General features: G+C 41.1%; 3 protein-coding genes across 4 annotated transcripts in view; 2 read left to right on the forward strand and 1 right to left on the reverse strand.

Annotated features, from left to right (window-relative positions):
* Positions 1–436: 436 nt before the first annotated feature.
* The window catches only part of LOC308090147 (dual specificity protein kinase CLK4-like), a 33325-nt gene continuing 13719 nt past the window's right edge, over positions 437–20042 (forward strand). The window contains exon 1 of one of the 2 annotated variants that reach the window (XM_080435201.1): positions 437–573. Coding sequence is in view for 1 of the 2 variants with exons in the window: in XM_080435200.1 (XP_080291326.1) it covers positions 19944–19987 (44 nt within the window). In the remaining variant the exon portion in view is untranslated. Of the gene's footprint in view, positions 574–19836; positions 19988–20042 lie in introns of those variants that run through there. The other variant, XM_080435200.1, reaches the window with a different exon arrangement.
* Positions 4723–8452, forward strand: LOC308090525 (uncharacterized protein). Its single transcript, XM_080435737.1, has 4 exons — positions 4723–4862; positions 6443–6695; positions 7568–7600; positions 7716–8452. The coding sequence occupies exons 1-4, from the start codon at positions 4821–4823 to the stop codon at positions 8111–8113; spliced, it is 726 nt and encodes a 241-aa protein (XP_080291863.1). The 5' UTR covers positions 4723–4820; the 3' UTR covers positions 8114–8452.
* LOC308090115 (uncharacterized protein) lies at positions 13456–16800 on the reverse strand (the record flags this gene model as incomplete). The annotated part of the gene is made up of 4 exons (XM_080435141.1): positions 13456–13835; positions 14535–14807; positions 14917–15231; positions 16484–16800. 4 exons carry the CDS (start codon positions 16798–16800, stop codon positions 13520–13522), a joined length of 1221 nt encoding a protein of 406 aa, XP_080291267.1. The 3' UTR covers positions 13456–13519.

The following is a 20042-nucleotide window of genomic DNA, read 5'->3' on the forward strand; positions in this document are numbered from 1 at the left end:
CTAAAGTGTAGTTGCTTTATTTGGGCTTGTTTACTAATGTTGTTTAAACCAGTGGTTCTCAGACATTTTCATGTCAAGGACCCCCAAATTAATACGTATTTGTCCACCGACCCGCCCTCCCCCCCATCAAAAAATATTTTGCGCCAGGGACCCCCATACCAGATTTGTGATGTTAAAATGTTTCACTTTTTTCCAGATTTTCTTTTGAAAATAGCAGATCTACAAGCTCACAATGCGTCGCGTTGTGAGCTTGTTGATCGGCTATTTTTAAATAGCCGACGTATGTGGGGTTTAAAGTGCTCGTGTGGTCGCTTCTTTTGGGCTTGTTTTCATAGACCTGCTTGCTTATTTCCCTTGCTGAATCTGGCAACAGTGCATCATGCGGCGCAGCAAGCGCCTGCACTCCCCCGGCGGAGGAGGAAGAGGAGGAGGAGGAGGAAGAGGAGGTGGATGGGAGGAGGAGGTGAAGAAGGCGAAGGTCCTCAAGCCTCTGCGGAGGAGCTGCTCACAAGGAGAGGAAGCCGAGGAGCAGAGGAGCACCAGGAGGAACCACCACCACAAGACCTACGAAAGGTAGCGTACCATGCAGCACCATTAAGCTTATTATAGATGTGCGTTCCTTTTGACTTCAATTTCTTGTTTTTTTTTGTTTTAGTTTGTTTTTTATTCATTTTAGTGTTAAAGGGAATATTTCACTTTAAAAAAAAAATTGGGTTATTTAATCGTCTACTCAGGCTTGTGTGAGCCCACCGTACAGTTTTTAAGTTGCTTGATTCAGTATTTAGATATTTGATATTCATTTTATCAAACACACCCCCTTCCTATACAAACCCATTGTAACTTCCAACTCTATTTTTAACATGTTAGATTCAGCAAAAACTCCCGTCCTTGGTTCTGGTGACTCATCCTGCCCTCCTAATACGCGAGGGGCCCGTGTTTTTCGATTACTTTTTTCATTTATTTTATTTAATATTTTTATTGTATTACATTTTTTTCATTTTTCCAAAAAATATATAAAAAATAAATGAAAAGAGTAATTGAAAAAAACACGGTCTCCTCACGTATTAGAAAGACAATGTCAGTCACCAGAACCAAGGACGGGTGTTGAAGTTACAATGGGTTTGTCAGGGGTGAGATTTGAGAAGGTCATTAGAAGTATTGTGTACTTATAAACATACCATTTAAAATATTGAATTCACAGTACAAAAACAAAGGTTTAACGACCTTGCTGAGCGCCACCATAGTGTTGTTTTATCACAGAGAACAGTAAACATACAGGAATTAGTCTCAATGTTGTTGATACAGTGACATAGTGACTGTTTTCTGATGGTCACAAACGATACTCTCACAGGAAGGGCAGCGTATTATGGACGCTAATCCATTAAGACCGGGAACGCATCTGTGTCATTTTAAAATTTCTTTGGCTATTTTTGGGGGGAAATCGTGACAAATTGTGCAAAACTTTGAATATATATATATTTTTTTAACTCCAATATCTGCTCCTGGGGGTCCCTGGAACAACATATTTTGAGATGGGGGTCCGCGGCCAAATACATATAATTTTGGATGGTCCTTGACATGAAAAAGTTGGAGCACCACTGATATAGCAACATACTGTTAGGATTTAGAAAAAAAGAATTGGCCGCAGACCCCCATCTAAAAATATTCTGTTCCAGGGACCCCCCCAGAAGCAAAGATTTGAGTTAAACATTTTCCCTTTAAAAAAATATATATATTGAAAGATTTGCACACATTTTCACATTTATTTTTCAAAAATAGCAGATCTACAAGCTCTAGCGCTATGAGCTTGTATATCTGCTATTTTTGAATATCCAAAGCAATCTAAAGTGACACAGATGTGTTCCCGGGTTTAGTGGGTTAAGGACCGTAGACTTCTTATCAATAGTACATACATATTAGTAGTAAGTACACAACATATAATATTCAATATTTTACAAGCTCACCTACTTGTTGCCAGTATTGGCTCAACTTGAGGATTCTTATTCAAGAGACACACACACACACACACACACACACACACACACACACACACACACACACACACACACACACACACACACACACACACACACACACACACACACACACACACACACACACACACACACACACACACACATAAACATACACTAGGGCTGTCCACTTTCCTCAGAAATGATATTCGAATATTGGTCTTAAAATTGGCAGATATTTGAATATATTCGAATATCTTATCTTATCTTACTACTATAATTGACAAAAGCTCTGAAAGTTCGTCCGGGATTCGCAAGCACAGGATCACTCCACATGCCTCCAAGACCCGCCACAGACTGTTGATCAGAGCTATGGCTATGATTTAGACATCTTACCCCACCTCGATCAGTGATCAGACTCTCGGCTTGATTGATTCTCTGATTTGCCTATCAGACCCTCAGCCTGATCTGGCAGGTTGCCATAGCAACCAGATACAGGAAGTCTGACCTCTTTATCACATGACCGAGGTTGGGAGGTTGGGACCATAGATATAGAAACCTAGATACCTCATTGGCCTCTGCAGTTCATTGGAGCGACTGGTATCAAAATACAAGGCTCTTCCGCAGGGCTACTTGACTACTGGCCAATCACAGCGCCTTGACTACTGGCCAATCACAGCGCGTCTAACTGACTAGTTCCTGCGCGGCTGCCTCTTAAGAAAAGACCTGCCCCACCTGCCTCTGATTGGCCTACCGAACGCCCCCCTTCTGTGACGCACACGGAAGTTTCTAGCTTGCCCTGCTGAAGCGGAAGGAAGTGGAAGCACGGCCGAGATACGCACGCCTCAGAGCCGAAGGAGGCGTCTACCTTTATATGTCTATGGTTGGGACTAGAGGTTAGGGCCGCAAAGCAAAGCGGGGAGGGAGGAGAGGAGAGGAGAGGCCAGAGGGGCCGGACTTCGCATGACGTGTGTGCAGAGTGACTAGGCCAGTGCTGTCTGGACCAACCTCGGATCGGGCCTAGATGTGAGGGCCGCGAAGCGGCCCTGACATCTAGTTATTATTATTATTATTATTATTATTAAAAAATATATTATTTTTCAACAAAAAAAATTCGTGTATCGAGTGCTCAGATCCAATAAAACATATATTTTGTTTGTTTTTATAACTTGAGACACAAAACAAATCATATGTATATAACCTCTTTTGTCAATTATAGTAGTAAGATTGACAGACATCAAGAGTGTCTTACAAATCAAATTGACTGGTGATATAAACATAAGCTGACACAAGTTTTAATATCCAGACTTGACGGCAAAAGTATTGCGCTTTATGTTTAATTTGGCTATATTTAAAGAGTTCAATTCTTGAGGAGGCAGAACATTAGGATACATTAAATGTGCAAAAAAATAATATATACAGTACATCGTCCAAAACATCGCCTAATAAAAACATTAGACGATTGGACTCATCCAATCAACCGACTGCTGATATATTTGTCCGATCGCCAAACTGGGGATCTATAATAAGTAACTGTATTCTATAAAAGTGTTGTTGTGGATATCCAGTATTTTATTTTCAGTCGTAAACTTTATTTTATCTTTTATCCGCCACCCTATAAATGATCTGGCAGCGGTACGAGGCGCGTTGGGGGGGACTCTGCTCTGCGGTCAGGACACTGAGTGCTAGAAGGCGTTAAGCGGTCAGCCACTGAGTGCTAGAAGACGTTAAGTGAGTGACTTCTGTTGCCGCGTGTTATTGTCAGCTGCTGTGTGATATCCTGAGAGGAGATTTACAGCTTGAACCGCAGACAGCTGGAGGCATGGCGTATACACTCCTCACATGAGATATGAGACAGGAGAGATTACGACCTGACCCCATGCCACATTTATCTGGGTCCCGACACCCATCCTGGATTTTTTTGGAGAGTCCATGACTCAACGATTACTGACGTTTCGAGCGATATTTTTAAAAATGTTTTTAAAAAAGTGCAAAATCCATTTGAAAAACGTAAGGTTTTGATTGACCTTCTGGTCAAAAATACGAGTCAAACCAGAAACGGGATCGTGTCAAAGGTCGTGGGGGCGATTTCAGCGATGGGGCGAGAGAGACGTGTGAACAGGGGGCGAGAGAGAGAGACGTGTGAACAGGGGGCGAGGGAGTGAGAAGAGAGCAAAAAATTGCTGAGGAGACAGGAGGAGGTGACTGAGAGAGAGAGAGAGAGAGAGAGAGAGAGAGAGAGAGAGAGAGAGAGAGAGAGAGAGAGAGAGAGAGAGAGAGAGAGAGAGAGAGAGAGAGAGAGAGAGAGAGAGAGAGAGAGAGAGAGAGAGAGAGAGAGAGAGAGAGAGAGAGAGAGAGAGAGAGAGAGAGAGAGAGAGAGAGAGAGAGAGAGAGAGAGAGAGACAGAGAGACAGAGAGACAGAGAGACAGAGAGACAGACAGACAGACAGACAGACAGACAGACAGACATGGTGCGTTCACACGGGCAGATTAAAAGATACACTCTACCATTCATTTTCAATGGAAACCAGCGACATGGAGAGACAAAGATACATCCGACGTTTGTAGCTGTAGCTCTAGCGACAAAGATACAAAGCAACAAACTCAAGTTGAGCTGGGTTCAACTTCCAGATACAAAGCAGCAAAACTACAGCTGGAGCTCCGATGACGCAGTGAAGCGAGAACCAATCAAATACATTCGGTTTTTATTTTTTTCACCCCCCCGCTTTTTTCAAGCCAGAATTACAAACACAATGGGACAGGAGGACGAACTGATCTTCGCCATCAGCCAACATCCAGTAATATGGAATAAAACTCTTTATATGTACAGAAAGATAGACAAGAAGGATGCAGCGTGGAGAAAAGTCCAGGAAATTACGGGAGTACCAGGTATGGACATTTTAAACTCACAATGGCAGCTCTGTCTGTTTATTTTGGGTAGCTATGCTATGCTAGCGTTAGCTTCTAGCAAACTCACTCGACTTTTTAACACACAACTTATTGGTGACAAAATTGACAGCATTTGCACGTTGAAAGACAGGTATTGAGTAAAATAATCATTGTTTATTGTAGTTATGGTTAAGTTAAAAACAAGCGAGGGTCTCCTAACCTCTGCTTGTACTTTACTGGGCAGTGGTGTAAAGTAACTAAGTACATTTACTCATTTTAAGTACCGTACTTTTTTTCGGTACTTTTACTTCCAATTTCAGTGTTTTTACTGCTACTCCACTTCATCGGAGACGAATGTACTTTTACTCCACTACAATTATTTGACAACTAGTTACTAGTTACTTTGTAGATTTAGATTATTATTACAAAACATACTGTAACCACATCAGCCCTATATACATTTCGGCCATTTGAAAATAGCAGATCTACAAGCTCACAATGCGTCGCCATGCAACGCATTGTGAGCTTGTAGATCAGCTATTTTCAAAATATTTGTATACATTTGAAAACTTGTGAAACGGGACCTTCTGCATAATGAGTAGGCCTACTTATACTTTTGGTACTTTTACTCAAGTACATTTTGAATTCTGGACTTTTACTTGTAACAGAGTATTTCTACATTGCAGTATTGATACTTTTACTTAAGTACAAAAAAATAGTACATTTTGCACCACTGTTGCAGACGTGAGGAGATCCTCTCTTGAGTGCACTAAAGTAAACAAACACACACACGTGTAGTGTACAATGCATGTTTTCTATTATTGCATGTTTTCTATTATTAATTCTCTTTAGAGGAGGATTGTCGGAGGAAATGGAAAATCCTCTGTGATCAGCACAGAAGAGCTAAAAAAAATGAAAAAGATAGGAAGAAAAGTGGGTCTGCTGGAGGAAGTCCAGTGAAATGGAAGTACTCCACAGTAATGAGTTTCATGGACCCAGTTGTAGAGAGCAGGAAAACGTCCTCAAATGTAGGCAGTGAGTGGACAGGAGCTCCAGACATTGAGGAACAAGAATGTGGGGTTCCAGATCAAGAGGTAATTTACATGGGAGCGTGTCTATGTTCCCCTGGTTCTATGTTCCCCGCCTACCTAACCCTGAACCTAAACCTAACCCTAACCTTAGTGGGGGAACATTGAACCCAGGGAACATAGGGATGACCCCATTTAGATCAGTCAGCAGCCCCAAGTTGATACACATGATGTTGTGTAGCTGATAACAGAGAGAAAGTTAAATTTGTCAGAACAGGCAGACAAAGATGATTAATCTATCTTATCTAGTAAATGGAAAATACTGTTGTCATGTGTGTTCTGTGTGTATGTACATATATCATGTGTGTGTGTGTGTGTGTGTGTGTGTGTGTGTGTGTGTGTGTGTGTGTGTGTGTGTGTGTGTGTGTGTGTGTGTGTGTATATAAAATATGTATAAAACATTTAAAATATTTATATATATATATAATATATGTATAAAATATATATAGTTTTTATGACATATTTGAGTTGACAATTTATTTGTTTGTTCAGCTGGAAGCCACAGTGAGTGGCTTGTCTCAATCTCAGCTTAATGAGATGCTGACACTGGTACCCTGCGACGGCCCTTTGCAGCTGGACAACACTGCTCAGCAGATGACTGTGGAGCTCGTGGAGGGCCCTCTTCAGACTCAGAGGAAGGCTTCCTCTTCCTCTGAACAGGTTCAGAGGAAGACTGTTCCGCAGAAGGGGAAGGCTAGGCGGAAGACTGTGCAGCCAGATGTCATCACTCAGGAGCAGAATTCTGGTGATTAGTAGTTTCCTTTCCTACCTATTAGTCCATGAGCCAGACAAGATTTCATTATCGAAAGAGTGGGCAAAACCATACATATATTAAATTGTTCATAGGGTCAATACGAGTAAATAAATATATAATAACCTCTCCACAGGAGCAGCTTTTTCATGGTTATCACACATTTTGTTATTTTCCCCATACAAAATTTAAAAAAGAGTTATCATAATTAAACTTCCTGAGTTGATTACTTACATGAAGACAATGATTTATCGTATTACAAGTTATCTGAAATTGTATATTTAAATATGCAAATTAGGCATTTAGTCCATGAGCCAGAGCCCCAAAATTTAGCCAGATATTGAATATTCCCTCGTTAAAAACCTTTGACTCCAACATCTTAACAAAATGAAATAAGTATGTTGACTCTGGCTTTGTCCAATGTTCCAATGTTGATTCTGGAAAATTTGGGCATATTTTCCTAATGCCTAATTTGCATATTTAAAAATACAATTTCAGAAAACGTGTAATACGATAAATCATTGTCTTCATGTAAGTAATCAACTCAGGAAGTTTCATTATGATAACTCTTTTTTTAATTTTTTAATTTTTTCACCTGTCATGTACGTATGGGGAAAATAACAAAATGTGTGATAACCATGAAAAAGCTGCTCCTGTGGGAAGGTTATCATATATTTATTTACTCGTATTGACCCTATGAACAATTTAATATAGGTTTGGTTTTGCCCACTCTTTCGATAATCATTGCTCAATTTTGGGGCTCTGGCTCATGGACTATATGTTGAATGGACTTATTGTAAGTCACTTTGGATAAAAGCATCTGCTAAATGACTGCAATGTAATGTAATGTAATTCTGGTCCTATAGAACCTGATGCCAGCACTCAGCAGCAGAATTCTGGTAAGTAGTAGTTTCCTTGCCTACCTATGTTGAATGGACTTATTTGTAAGTCGCTTTGGATAAAAGTGTCCGCTAAATGACTGCAATGTAATGTAATGTCATTCTGGTCCTATAGAACCTGAATGCACCACCCGGCAGCAGACTCCGTGTCCTGTGCCTCTTGGGCGCTCCACGCAGCAGCAGAATCCGGGCCCCTCATCACTTGGGGGATCCACTCAGCAGAATACTCAGCGAATACTCAGCCAGCAGAAGAATAATCCGCGGAAGCGTCACTCCGCGACACCATTCGAAACACAATTTGAGAAACATCTCCTGGAAGCTGTGGATAAGGTTGGTTCTCAAACCTCTCATCCCACAAAGTCCCCAGATGATGAGGACGAGCTTTTCCTCAAGAGCTTACTACCAGCACTAAAGAGGCTGCCTGGCGCCAGAAAAGCAGAGCTGAAGATGAAAGTGCTCCAGGACTTCTATGTTGCTGAGTTTGATCCTGAACGACCCCTTATTACTTATTAAATTACATATTTTCTATCAATTACACACCCCATGAAGCCTTGAATGAATGGAGATTTTAATTTTTATCGCATTCCTGATCCAATAATTTGATGGCCAGGTCATCGGTCAGTAGGAGACTCAGATTATTGGCTTGGGAATGCGACAAAAACAAAAAGATCTCCCTGATTTCAAGGCTTCATGGGGTGTGTAATTGATAGAAAATAAGTTATTTTTTGGGCTAACTGCTCCTTCAATATATGTGTTCAACCTTCAGTGAGAATGGATGCTTATTTATTTTATTTATTTTATTTATTTTATTTATTTTATTTATTTTATTTATTTTATTTATTTTATTTATTTTATTTATTTTATTTATTTTATTTATTTTATTTATTTTATTTATTTTATTTATTTTATTTATTTTATTTATTTTATTTATTTTATTTATTTTATTTATTTTATTTATTTTATTTATTTTATTTATTTTATTTATTTTATTTATTTTATTTATTTTATTTATTTTATTTATTTTATTTATTTTATTTATTATTTTGTCTTGGTACGGGTACAGGGTTGAAGTGCTCCAGGACTTCTACGTGGCCGAGTTTCATCCTGAGCGACCCCTTATTACATATTTTCTATCAATTACACACCCCATGAAGCCTTGAATGAATGGAGATTTTAGTTTTTGTCGCATTCCTGATCCAATAATTTGATGGCCAGGTCATCGGTCAGTAGGAGACTCAGATTATTGGCTTGGGAATGCGACAAAAACAAAAAGATCTCCCTGATTTCAAGGCTTCATTGGGGTGTGTAATTGATAGAAAATAAGTTATTTTTTGGGCCAACTGCTCCTTCAATATATTGGTACGTTGTTTGGTACGGGTACAGGGTTGGCCGGGTGTTAACGATCACCAAAAAACAGACTATGCTGAAGAGTGCTACAGGACTCGATATGAGGCAAGGCAGTTTAATTGACTGACAGTTGAAGTCAGTTTGATCGCATTTGTATCTCTACTATACTTTGTGCTTTCCGGGCGCTTTCCAGATGCACATGCAGTCATGACTGCCACTCACAGAGATCTGCCCGTGTGAACGCACCATTAGATTTTACAAATAATTTCCAGTCAATTCTGTTCAATTTGCCTTAAATATGTTGAGAAACGCTGTGCAGAAGAGCCTGAGTGCACGTCTTCACATTCGCAGAATACAGGTGAATTTTGTTTGTTACAAGTACAATAGAAATATGTTTAAAAATGAATAACTGAGGTGAATTTGTTTCAGAATCAGTCTGAAAAGCATTGTCAGCAGTCATATTTGTTTTCTGTGGCTGTCTCTGTGTGTCAATGCCTCTGTCTGTAGCGGTACCACTGCACGGCTGCCCTTCAGAGCAGGTGTAGTGTTTGTATTGTGTCCCGTCTCCCTCACAAGGTCAAAGGAATAAATATTTTCTTTTTGTAACTATCCTGTTTTGTACTACTGTTGTAGCATTTCTCCATGGGGATAAATAAATCCAGTTATAAAAGACAGTTCTCATTACCTTGAAGATGTAATAACAATGATTGATCCAGGAATATGTATACATTTTTCAGTGCAAAGGGTGGACAAGATTATAGTCGATTGAATATCCAAGTACAAATATTGCCAGGAACATTTCTCTTTATCAATGCATTGCTGTTCTTAAATGTAGAACATTTCCTGTGTGTGTGTATATATATATATATATATATACACACACACACACACACACACACACACACACACACACACACACTATACACACACACTATACACACACAAAATGGAGTGAAAGTGAAAATAGCTGATCTATAAGCTCACAACGCGTCAATTTGTTGTGAGCTTGTAGATCAGTTATTTTTACTATATTCTAAAGTGGTTCATTCATATTTTCTGTAAATTTGGGTCCTAAGATTACCTTCATAGAAATATTCTTGAGTCAAAAGTACAATATTTCTATTTGAAATGTATCAGTGTTCTGTACTAGTGGTCTCCCTGTCTTTCCAGCACCTTTTTTCAGGTTGTGATTCAGGTGAGAGAATTCATACATGTGAAATAGGAACACTATAAAATAGAAGCTGATAAATGGGTACTCTCTCCTGATTGGGTGAAATTGATCCACATGAAAATGTATTTTCTGTTTAATGAGCTGGAGAGACGGGGAGATCCCTGTTACTGAACAAACACACTATAGCAATGATTACTATCACAATATAGAGCTTTAACCTTTTAACATTACTTTTTGTTTTAACCCAAAAATATTAAATCCTAATGGAGGAAGAATGGAGGAAGAGGTTGGGGAGGTGCTGGGAGTTTCATCACTGTTGGCAGCAAAACAACGTTGATCATGAATCGGAATACAAGTTTAATTTATTCTCACATCACAGGTGAAAGGGAGAGGAGGAGCAGCAGTGGTAAATACTAAAATGTTTTACTTAAACATTTACTTACTTACGTACAAAAGTATTGGTATAAAAATGTACTTGAAGTACCAAAAGTAGAAAGTACTTTTATGCAGAATATCCCATTTCACCAAAATCTTTTGGAAAATAGCAGATCTACAAGCTCAATGTGTCGCATGGCGATGCATTGTGAGCTTGTAAATGGGCTGATGTGGTTACTAAACATTTCAAATGATTGCAGTGGAGTAAAAGTACAATATTTGCATCTGAGATGTAGTGGAGTAGAAGTAAAAGTACTGAAAATTGGTAAAGAAAAACTCATTATTTATTTACATTAGACATCTTGATAATTGGCAGTCTGATAGAAGTAGACAAAACAGTGGAAATGCTGTCTTTATGCAGGTGTTGTGAGCTTGTAGATTATTGTGACCTTGTAGATTTGCAATTCCCCCCCCCCACAAATTGCATGGAGTGGATTTCCTAAGCAATAGCCATTATGTAGGGTGAACAATAGACCAAGCAATTGCAAATGAGCCACGATTATTGCTAAGGCTTGTTGACTTGTTCCTTCCACACAAAACGATGGAAAGCAGGCCTTTAGTGATGATAATGTGCTCATTCACAGGTGATACAGCTATTCAATGCCAGGTAATAGGTGGCCATTAGCAGGTAGGTTTGATCGCATCATTTGTATATGCAAATACATTGAAAGAATGAGCATGAATGGAACAACCACTGAAACATTGTCTTTACATATGAGACACACATTTAGCATCTATCATCATTGTTAATAAAGTATTCAATCTCACAGGCAGTGCACCATTCAGTGCACCTAGTGGCCAGTCTCCCGGGGGCCCACATGTCCCTAGTGCCCACTCGTTCAAGGTGCCCAGTTAGCCCTAGTGCCCAGATTTTTTGGGTGCCCACCTAGCCTGTTACCATAGAAACGCAGCATTAGTAGACCTTTGAACAACTTCCAGCAGGCTACATGTAGTGCTTTAAGTAATAATAAAGACCATGCATAAGAAGCAGGAGTGAATGTCACTGTTTATTGCAGAAGTGCAAGACGTATGTATGTACATCCACACAGTGGGAAACAACTCAAGATATGTGGTGTGATTACATAAAGTACTTCCTTTGTTGTGTACCTAATAAAATGACCATGTGGTCTCCGTTGCGTGGGTAAAACTAATTGACCACTTCTGATGCGCATCAGTGAACATCGCAGCAATATTAGGTGTGGTGATGAGTGCATCCCATGTGGCAGACCATTTAAAAAAAAGCAGGGCACCACATCAGCTGTCTACATTATGTGGGCATAGAAAAAGTAGACAAGCCTCCTAGTGAGGGCAACCATGAACATCTGCTTTTACAACGTGAAGCAAACCACATCCATACCCTCAATACATTGGCTCCTATAACAGCCTAAATAAGGAAAATGGCATTAAGCCATTCCTGTGACTTTGTCTCTTAATTTTTTAATTGATTTTAACTCTGCTTTTAATGGGGTTAATTCTGGCTGCGGAGTGTTCTGTATTGACAGTTTTTATTTCTATTTGTCCTTAGTTTTTGTACAAGAGAACAGAGACATTTGTATCTGTCGATGACGCTCTATTCAGAGATAGCGAGAATGTTTTTTCTAAATGTATAATATTCTGGCCTACCTACACATCTGAATACTTCAACAGCTTTAGCACCAAATGTTCAATATCCCCCAGCCTTATGCTGTAATTACCATGGTATCCCTATATTGACTGATGTGATACTATTTGCACTTGCCTCCAATCACAGATTGCATGCAGGTGTTAGCTAACCTCTGATTGTGGGTACTGCCCATCCTCAAATCTATCTACACCCATTGTCACATGTTCTCTCATCCATGTATACTTCGTAGGAAACATACATTCTTTAATGAAATCATTTATAATGGTGTGCGGATACTCTTTTTGTATTTTTGCACTGTTTGTTGCAGAAACGGCCCCCCCTCCCACCAAATTACACATTTACAAAATGCAAAAGTGTAAATCAGTGTATGTCATAGAAACACAGTTTTTCCGGCAGCTTCCTCTGGTCCTGACGGCTGCAACCCATGACTTATGCAGCCCTCGCCTTGTGGAGCGACCCTTTCTACTCTCATGACAAATGATAAAGTTATGGTGTACAGTAAGTAGGCCTACGCTCCTATGCCACAGAAAGTAGCCTACTCACATGCAGGCTCTTCACCTCACTTCACCCCCCAAACTAATACATTCATAATAATTAATCAGATTAAAAGATTACATGAGATAAGGTCAGTGGTGGTGGCACTGGTGGTGGTGGTGGTATTATGAATTGTTTTTGTATGGTTGTGTGTGTGTGTGTGTGTGTGTGTGTGTGTGTGTGTGTGTGTGTGTGTGTGTGTGTGTGTGTGTGTGTGTGTGTGTGTGTGTGTGTGTGTGTGTGTGTACAATAGCCTATAGCAATTTGGTTAAACTTGAGTTAACTTTGGAATCAATACTCTTAATGTAAATATTGTCTCGGTGCCATAATAAAAAATAACAAGAAAGAAAGAAAAAATGTCGTCTCCTCTGACAACCAACTAGCCAATCACAGCACGACCGTCCCTCCGGCTTATGGGATCCAGACAGAGGAGTGGACAGAGCATGGGACAGAGAGAGGAGACAGCCAGCCAGGCAGCCAGCAGAGAGAGAGAGAGTAACATTAGCGGCAGTGCTAAGTTTGATAAACAGGTACACTATAGTTTTAACAGACTACGGGGAGCTTGTTTACGTGTTCCTCCTCCTCGCTCACTGCGCAGTGCGCTCTCCTCATGCTGTTAAAAAGCAGCACTGGAGGAGAGGGGGGGAGTTGTTTGTTTTTGACAGACAGTTTGAGGATCCAATGGAGTTGGGAGTTTTTGTCAGAGACGTAAAGGGTGTTCAATAGCATTGATTTATGAAAAAAAAAAAATGATGAGAATGGAGTTAGCTGGTTTGTCCTGGACACCGACGATATACAGTAAATGTTCTCAGTTTATTGCCCCATCTTGCCAGGGCACTGCTCCCTCTGCAGAAAAGTATGCAGCAAAGGTGTCCCTCACAGCCATCGCCCTCCGAGAGGCGTTATTGCTCCCCATCCTCTGGACGTCAAAGAGCCCTGCTGGAGGATCCTCTCTGTCGGGGTGATGTGGACCAGGTGGATCCCTTGAAGTCCTCTGCAGATAGTTGTGCAGAATGCACGTGGCCTTCACACATGCCTCTGTGTTCTCTGGGCTGATACCACCAACACGCTTATACATGCGCCACTGGGAAGCGAGGATGCCAAAAGAGTTTTCCACCACCATCCTGATGTATGGGAAAAGAAAACAAGATGAGATTAGATGCAGAGTAAAGCGTGGTTATTTTAAAACTACTTTAAAAACAGACATTATCTATTCTGATGAACAGAACTTAAAGCAAATTACAAAGGTAGTTTAAACTTGGAAACCCTAGCCACTCATACTGTGTTCCATACTGGATAGTAGATTTTCATTTATTTGATTTGCACAGCAGAATATATCATATGCGTAATATACTACTTCTTTCCTGGGGGAAAAAAATAGAAAAATGGAGATAGCTTGTTTCTGCCCGAGAGCAATGATATAAAAGTACATACTGAGCCGAAAAGACAAAAACACATTTTGTACCATTTTCTTTCTTGGGATCATCAAAAGACTAATATAGATGCCACAAATCCAGGCAAGAAAAAAAAAAACTAGGAAGATGCACGTGGACCCCTCCTACGGCCTCTACTAATTTGATAGAGAACTGCGCCCAGGTGGTCTTACATAGTGGGACATGAATGAAAACTGGAATTTGGCTGGAAGTACTATTTGAAATGGTCTGGGAGTGGATGCTCTGATATTTTGTGTTGTAGGTGAAAATACATGTTTGGAGGATATTTATATTGAAGATAGCTAGTATATTGAGGGCTGAAAATAGATGATAAATCATAAATAATTAAATGGCATGCATAGAGGTATGTGCTGAATTATCACAACAAACCTGGCACGTGACAAACGGTAGTTGTGAATCCTCTCCTCTTTGGGGAGGTTTTTGCCAGAATAGGGCCGCATCAGGTTTGTGCGCAGGGGAAAGGCCTCATCTCCAATGAACACAGGAGGCTGCGGTCCTCTGTGTTCCCCTCCTGGCAATGGAGTGTCCTCTGGGAGGTTGAGGGTCCCTCCACTGAGGGCGGTGCCGAAGGCAGAGTTGGCCAAGGTTCCCCCATCCGGGCTTCCCCCGTAAGCTCCAACATCAATTACCCTAAAGCAGCGACTGGCATAGAGGTGAATTGACAGTTATTAGACAGTGGTTATGTATTATTCTGAGGTGTTTATACTGAACTCCAACATATACAGTGCACATCATTAACTACATTACACACCTGGCATCCACAACTGCTAAGAGAACAATTGAGTACGTTCCCTTGTAATTGAAGTACATGGATCCAGAGTTGAGGGGGGCCTCAATAACCACGTGCTTCCCGTCAATGGCTCCAACACAGTTGGGGAAGTTCCACCGGTCCCTGAAACCTGCAGCGATGGTCCTCCAGTCTTCCTGAGATGGTACAGGCATGTACTCATCCACCAGGGCGTTCCATATTTCCCTTGCCACCTCAGTGATAATACCAGACACAGTGGAGATTCCAACTCTGTAGTTGTCTGCAATCTGCCGATATGAATCACCCGTAGCAAGGAATCTATAATATGAATAAGATTTGAGAAAAACACAATGAAATTAAATTGAGAACATACCATTCTAATGGGAAATTGTACGTTTCACATCCAACTTTGAGGACCCCCTGTTGAAGACCCAGTCTAGAGAGCAAAATCAACTACAACTACTTGGGTAACTAGAATAGTGGGCATCTGAGAATTATGGGCACCATTTTTTAATTTATGTTATATTTGCATTTATTTTATAAATGAGGGTCAAATACATACAAAAAAATTGCCAGTATGGCCTAATATTGCTACAAACTGTGGATATCCTTTATTTTGGGCATAAACAAGAAGTTGAAGGGTACATTTTGGTCTGATAATGGTAACATGCATTTTAAATCGTGTATACTTTACATTATTTCCAGTGATAAAAAAAATAAAAGTGAAAGTCCAGAATTCAAGATGTACTTGAGTAAAAGTACAAAACAAGTATTGGTATAAAAATGTACTTAATGTATCTAAAGTAAAAGTACTAAAATGTTTGAAAATAGCCGATCTACAAGCTCACAATGAGCTTGTAGATCGACAATTTTCAAATAGTGCAGGTATAAAATAGGGCTAAAATAATGTAGTGTAGTAGAAGTAAAAGTATAAACAATTGGAAATACTCTCACAGGGGTCTTCAACATTTTCAGGCCAAGGACCCCTACATCATATTGTATAAAATTGTGTTGCAGGTTAAAAATGTTCATAGATTTCATAGTTTCATAGACTTTGACAGCACTGTCATCAGTGTATATTTGATTAATGTCTTTTCAGATATTTAACCACTTGAACCATCAATACTTTGTCTGCTCTTTCCCCCCCCTCTACAGCAAACCTCGTTGCCAAAAATAGCCGATCTACAAGTTCACAGGCGTTGTGAGCTTGTAGATCTGCTATTTTTGGCTATTGTTCCACTCAGAATAGGGATGCTAGGGTTCAAGTGGTTAGTGTACAAAACATGATCCTATAAAATAAAAAAAAATGCCGGCCCCCCTGTAGTAACTCTGGGGACCCCCTAGGGGTCTCGGACCCCCTGTTGAAGACCCCTGGTAAGTAAAAGAAATACCTCAAAATTGTACTTGAGTACAGTACTTGAGTAAATGTACTAAGTTTACACCACTGACTACTAGTAGCTGCATAAACAAACACAAGAAGCTACCCGTCGCTGCCTGCAACAGTGGTTTTGGTTCAAGGACAAGTAGATAATAAGTAGTAGTATTAATTAATAATGAACAATAAACTCACCGAAGGCAAATGGCAAGTCGTTGGCCTGGAGATATGGCCTCGCGCATAGTAGTGTCTTCCTTGGCAATTCGGGGCCCTACCATGGACAGTACGTGATCAAACTGGCTAACATTTAGCCTAAAATAGCGTTTGAACCTGGGTTCGTACACTCGCATTTCCTGCACGAGATGGTGGAATTCGCCTTGTTGTTGGCGTCTGTACAGTATTGGATGGACCCAGAACTCGCGACGTCTTTTTCTGCTCTTGGTGAACTTCTTCCAATGCATATAAATAATGCCTAGCTCCACAAGAGCTCTCAGTTGGTTTTCATTCTCCATTCTTGCAGAAGTCGCGCCAACAGCACACGTTGTTGTTGTTGTTGTTGTGGAAGTCGCGCCAACTCTTCCGTCGCTCCGCCTCCGCCTCCAACAGACGTCACCGCGTATGCGCGCATGATGACGTCACCGACGTGTTGAGCAAAAAGATGCAAAGCAACACAGCGACAAAGATGCAGTGAATTTTTGTAGCTTTGTATCTTTTAATCTGCCCGTGTGAACGCACCAACAGACAGACAGACAGACAGACAGACAGACAGACAGACAGACAGAGAGAGAGAGACAGACAGACAGACAGACAGACAGACAGACAGACAGACAGACAGACAGACAGACAGACAGACAGACAGACAGACAGACAGACAGACAGACAGACAGAGAGAGAGAGAGAGAGAGACAGACAGACAGACAGACAGACAGACAGACAGACAGACAGACAGACAGACAGACAGACAGACAGACAGACAGACAGACAGACAGACAGACAGACAGACAGACAGACAGACAGACAGACAGACAGACAGACAGACAGACAGACAGACAGACAGACAGACAGACAGACAGACAGACAGACAGACAGACAGACAGACAGACAGACAGACAGACAGACAGACAGACAGACAGACAGACAGACAGACAGACAGACAGACAGACAGACAGACAGACAGACAGACAGACAGACAGACAGACAGACAGACAGACAGACAGACAGACAGACAGACAGACAGACAGACAGACAGACAGACAGACAGACAGACAGACAGACAGACAGACAGACAGACAGACAGACAGACAGACAGACAGACAGACAGACAGACAGACAGACAGACAGACAGACAGACAGACAGACAGACAGACAGACAGACAGACAGACAGACAGACAGACAGACAGACAGACAGACAGACAGACAGACAGACAGAGTGTGCAGTGGTGGCTTATCCAACGGGTTTGAGGTGCTGAAGCACAGGGCACCAACCTGGGGGGGGCACCAAACGGCGTAAAGAAAAACGGCGGAGCGCTACAACATTGACCCCCCCCGTTGACAAAATGGTCCCGGGGGCACCGCGCCAAAAATGTGTGGGTAGCGCCCAAAAATTATTTGCCAAAATCCAATGCAATATTGTTCCGTTGGCATTCACTCTTGTTTTGAGCTTTAAGTGCTGGCAGGTGTGTGCCAGTCACAGGTGTGTGCCTGGCACCTGAGCAGTGTTGAAATTTGTATTTAGTCATTTTGAATAAAATTCCAGTTTAGTTTGTCATATTTTAGACATCTGAAATGTTTTAGTTTTAGTCTAGTTTTAGTCGACTAAATATAAGATTTTAGAAATCTAAATCTACAGTTGATTTAGTTGACTGAAATGTTAATGTATGTTGGCGGTGCCTTGATGGCGTCGTAATGGCTTCTTTTACACTTGGCTGCATGCTGAAAATAGCCAATCTACAAGCTCACAACACGTCGCAGAGTGACACGTTGTGAGCTTGTAGATCTGCTATTTTCAGAGCGTGACACCCTAGCGCAACCAAACATAAAATGACTTGTCTTTTAGTTCTACTGGATCTCTTCTCCACTAGTCCCTCACTAACATTTTAGTCTAGTTTTGATTTGTTTGTCAATGTATTTAGTCTTAGTTTTAGTCATCATAGCTTAGTTTTTATTGAGTTTTCGTTTAGTTTTCGTCAGTGAAAAAAGGTAGTCGACGATCATTTTTCGTCATAGTTCTAGTCGACAAAATCAACACTGGCACCTGAGCAAGGGTCCAGCAACTTTGTTGAGTTTGTGTTTATGCTCCAAGCAGCAACACCGGTGGAAAGATGCCACGTTTGATAAGGCCCATGGTGCAATAGGGCAACTGGAAGCTGGTGTTCCAGCATACAGAGTGGCAGCATTACTTGGGGGTCAGCCCTGGTACCATTTCCAAACTTAGGACCAAGTTCCGTGAGACTGCTGAAGTCAAAGACGGACCGCAAAGTGGCCGTCCCAGGAATTTGGGAGTGGAGAGGATGGAATGGCCTGCCGTGAGTCCAAACCTCAACCCAATTGAACACTTGTGGGATCAGCTTGGGTTTAATATAGTTAGTTAATATAGCGTCACAATCATTTTAACGACTTTAACCATACATTTTGTACTTTTTGCCATTCAAAAATAGAAGATATACCGTGCTATGATTTATGTTTTAAACTCAAATCTTTGCTTCTGAGGATTCTACAAATGCCTTCTAAATCCTAACAGTTTTTTGAAAAAACGCATGTCGCTATAATCAGTGGTTCTCAAGCTTTTTCATGTCAAGGACCACCCAAAATGATATGTATTTGGCCGCCAACCCCCATCCCAAAGAGTGCAATCATTCAATCCACCAAGCAACTCAAAACAAGGGTGAATACCTGCAGAACAATATTGCAGGGGATTTTGGCAAAAAGAAATTTGGGCGCTACCCGCTACGTTTAGCTCTGTTGATCATTCCACGACCTCGTTGTAAAGGTGACCCGAGTGTGGCGTTTCAACTTTCAGCACTCTTCGGGCGTCCAGTGTATTTTGGCGGAGCACCCCGGGGTTCTCCAGTAGAGCATAGTTCACATTTTGGAGAGGAGCTTATCAACATCAAATGTTTTTTTTTCTCGACTGACCAATCAAAATGGAGGAGAGGCTTTGACTAAGTGGAAAACTGTCACCAAATGTTACCATAAACCATGGAGATGGATGGAAAGTATTCTCATTTGGGGACATGAGGACAAGTGCCTCTATGAATAGCTCTGGAAGAAGAGAAAGGCCTGGTCAGGGTTGTAGAGGGGAAACCTTTGCCCTTAGATCCGGGGGTTGTGGAGGGAGGAGTGCATAAATATAAAACCCAGAGAGAGAGAGAGAGAGAGAGCAAGACACCGTTTGTCAGTTTTACTACCACACTGACGGCTCATCCAGCGTCAGTGAGTCAACTCCCGACACCCTCCAGTTCAACAACAACCAGCGTCGGAACAACAAATCGGCGGCATTGCAAAGTCGAAGACTCTTTGACCTTTCCTGGCGGTGACCTTTATTAACAGTAGCTGTGTTTGACCTCCAGACGCCGTGCGTGTAGTGGCGCTCTCATCTTGGTGCCTTTTTAGAGACTTTGTTACGCGGTGAAACCGTGGAGAACGTTGAAAGAAATGTCTGCCGTGACTTTGCTGAGTCCCTCCCAGTCTGAATCATGGTACATGACTGCAGCGTGTTGATCCGTTGACTGTTAAAAATTACTGCGTTCTCTT

Source organism: Gymnoscopelus braueri (assembly GCF_963280865.1).
Source record: "Gymnoscopelus braueri genome assembly, chromosome: 8".
In the NCBI taxonomy this organism is placed as follows: Eukaryota; Metazoa; Chordata; class Actinopteri; order Myctophiformes; family Myctophidae; genus Gymnoscopelus; species Gymnoscopelus braueri.

Coding starts and splice junctions, on each gene's coding strand:
- LOC308090525 (XM_080435737.1), top strand. CDS start 4,821: ATGCAGCGTGGAGAAAAGTCCAGGAAATTACGGGAGTACCAG. Junction 4,863..6,442: donor GGAAATTACGGGAGTACCAG/GTATGGACATTT, acceptor TTGTTTGTTCAG/CTGGAAGCCACAGTGAGTGG. Junction 6,696..7,567: donor CACTCAGGAGCAGAATTCTG/GTGATTAGTAGT, acceptor CTGGTCCTATAG/AACCTGATGCCAGCACTCAG.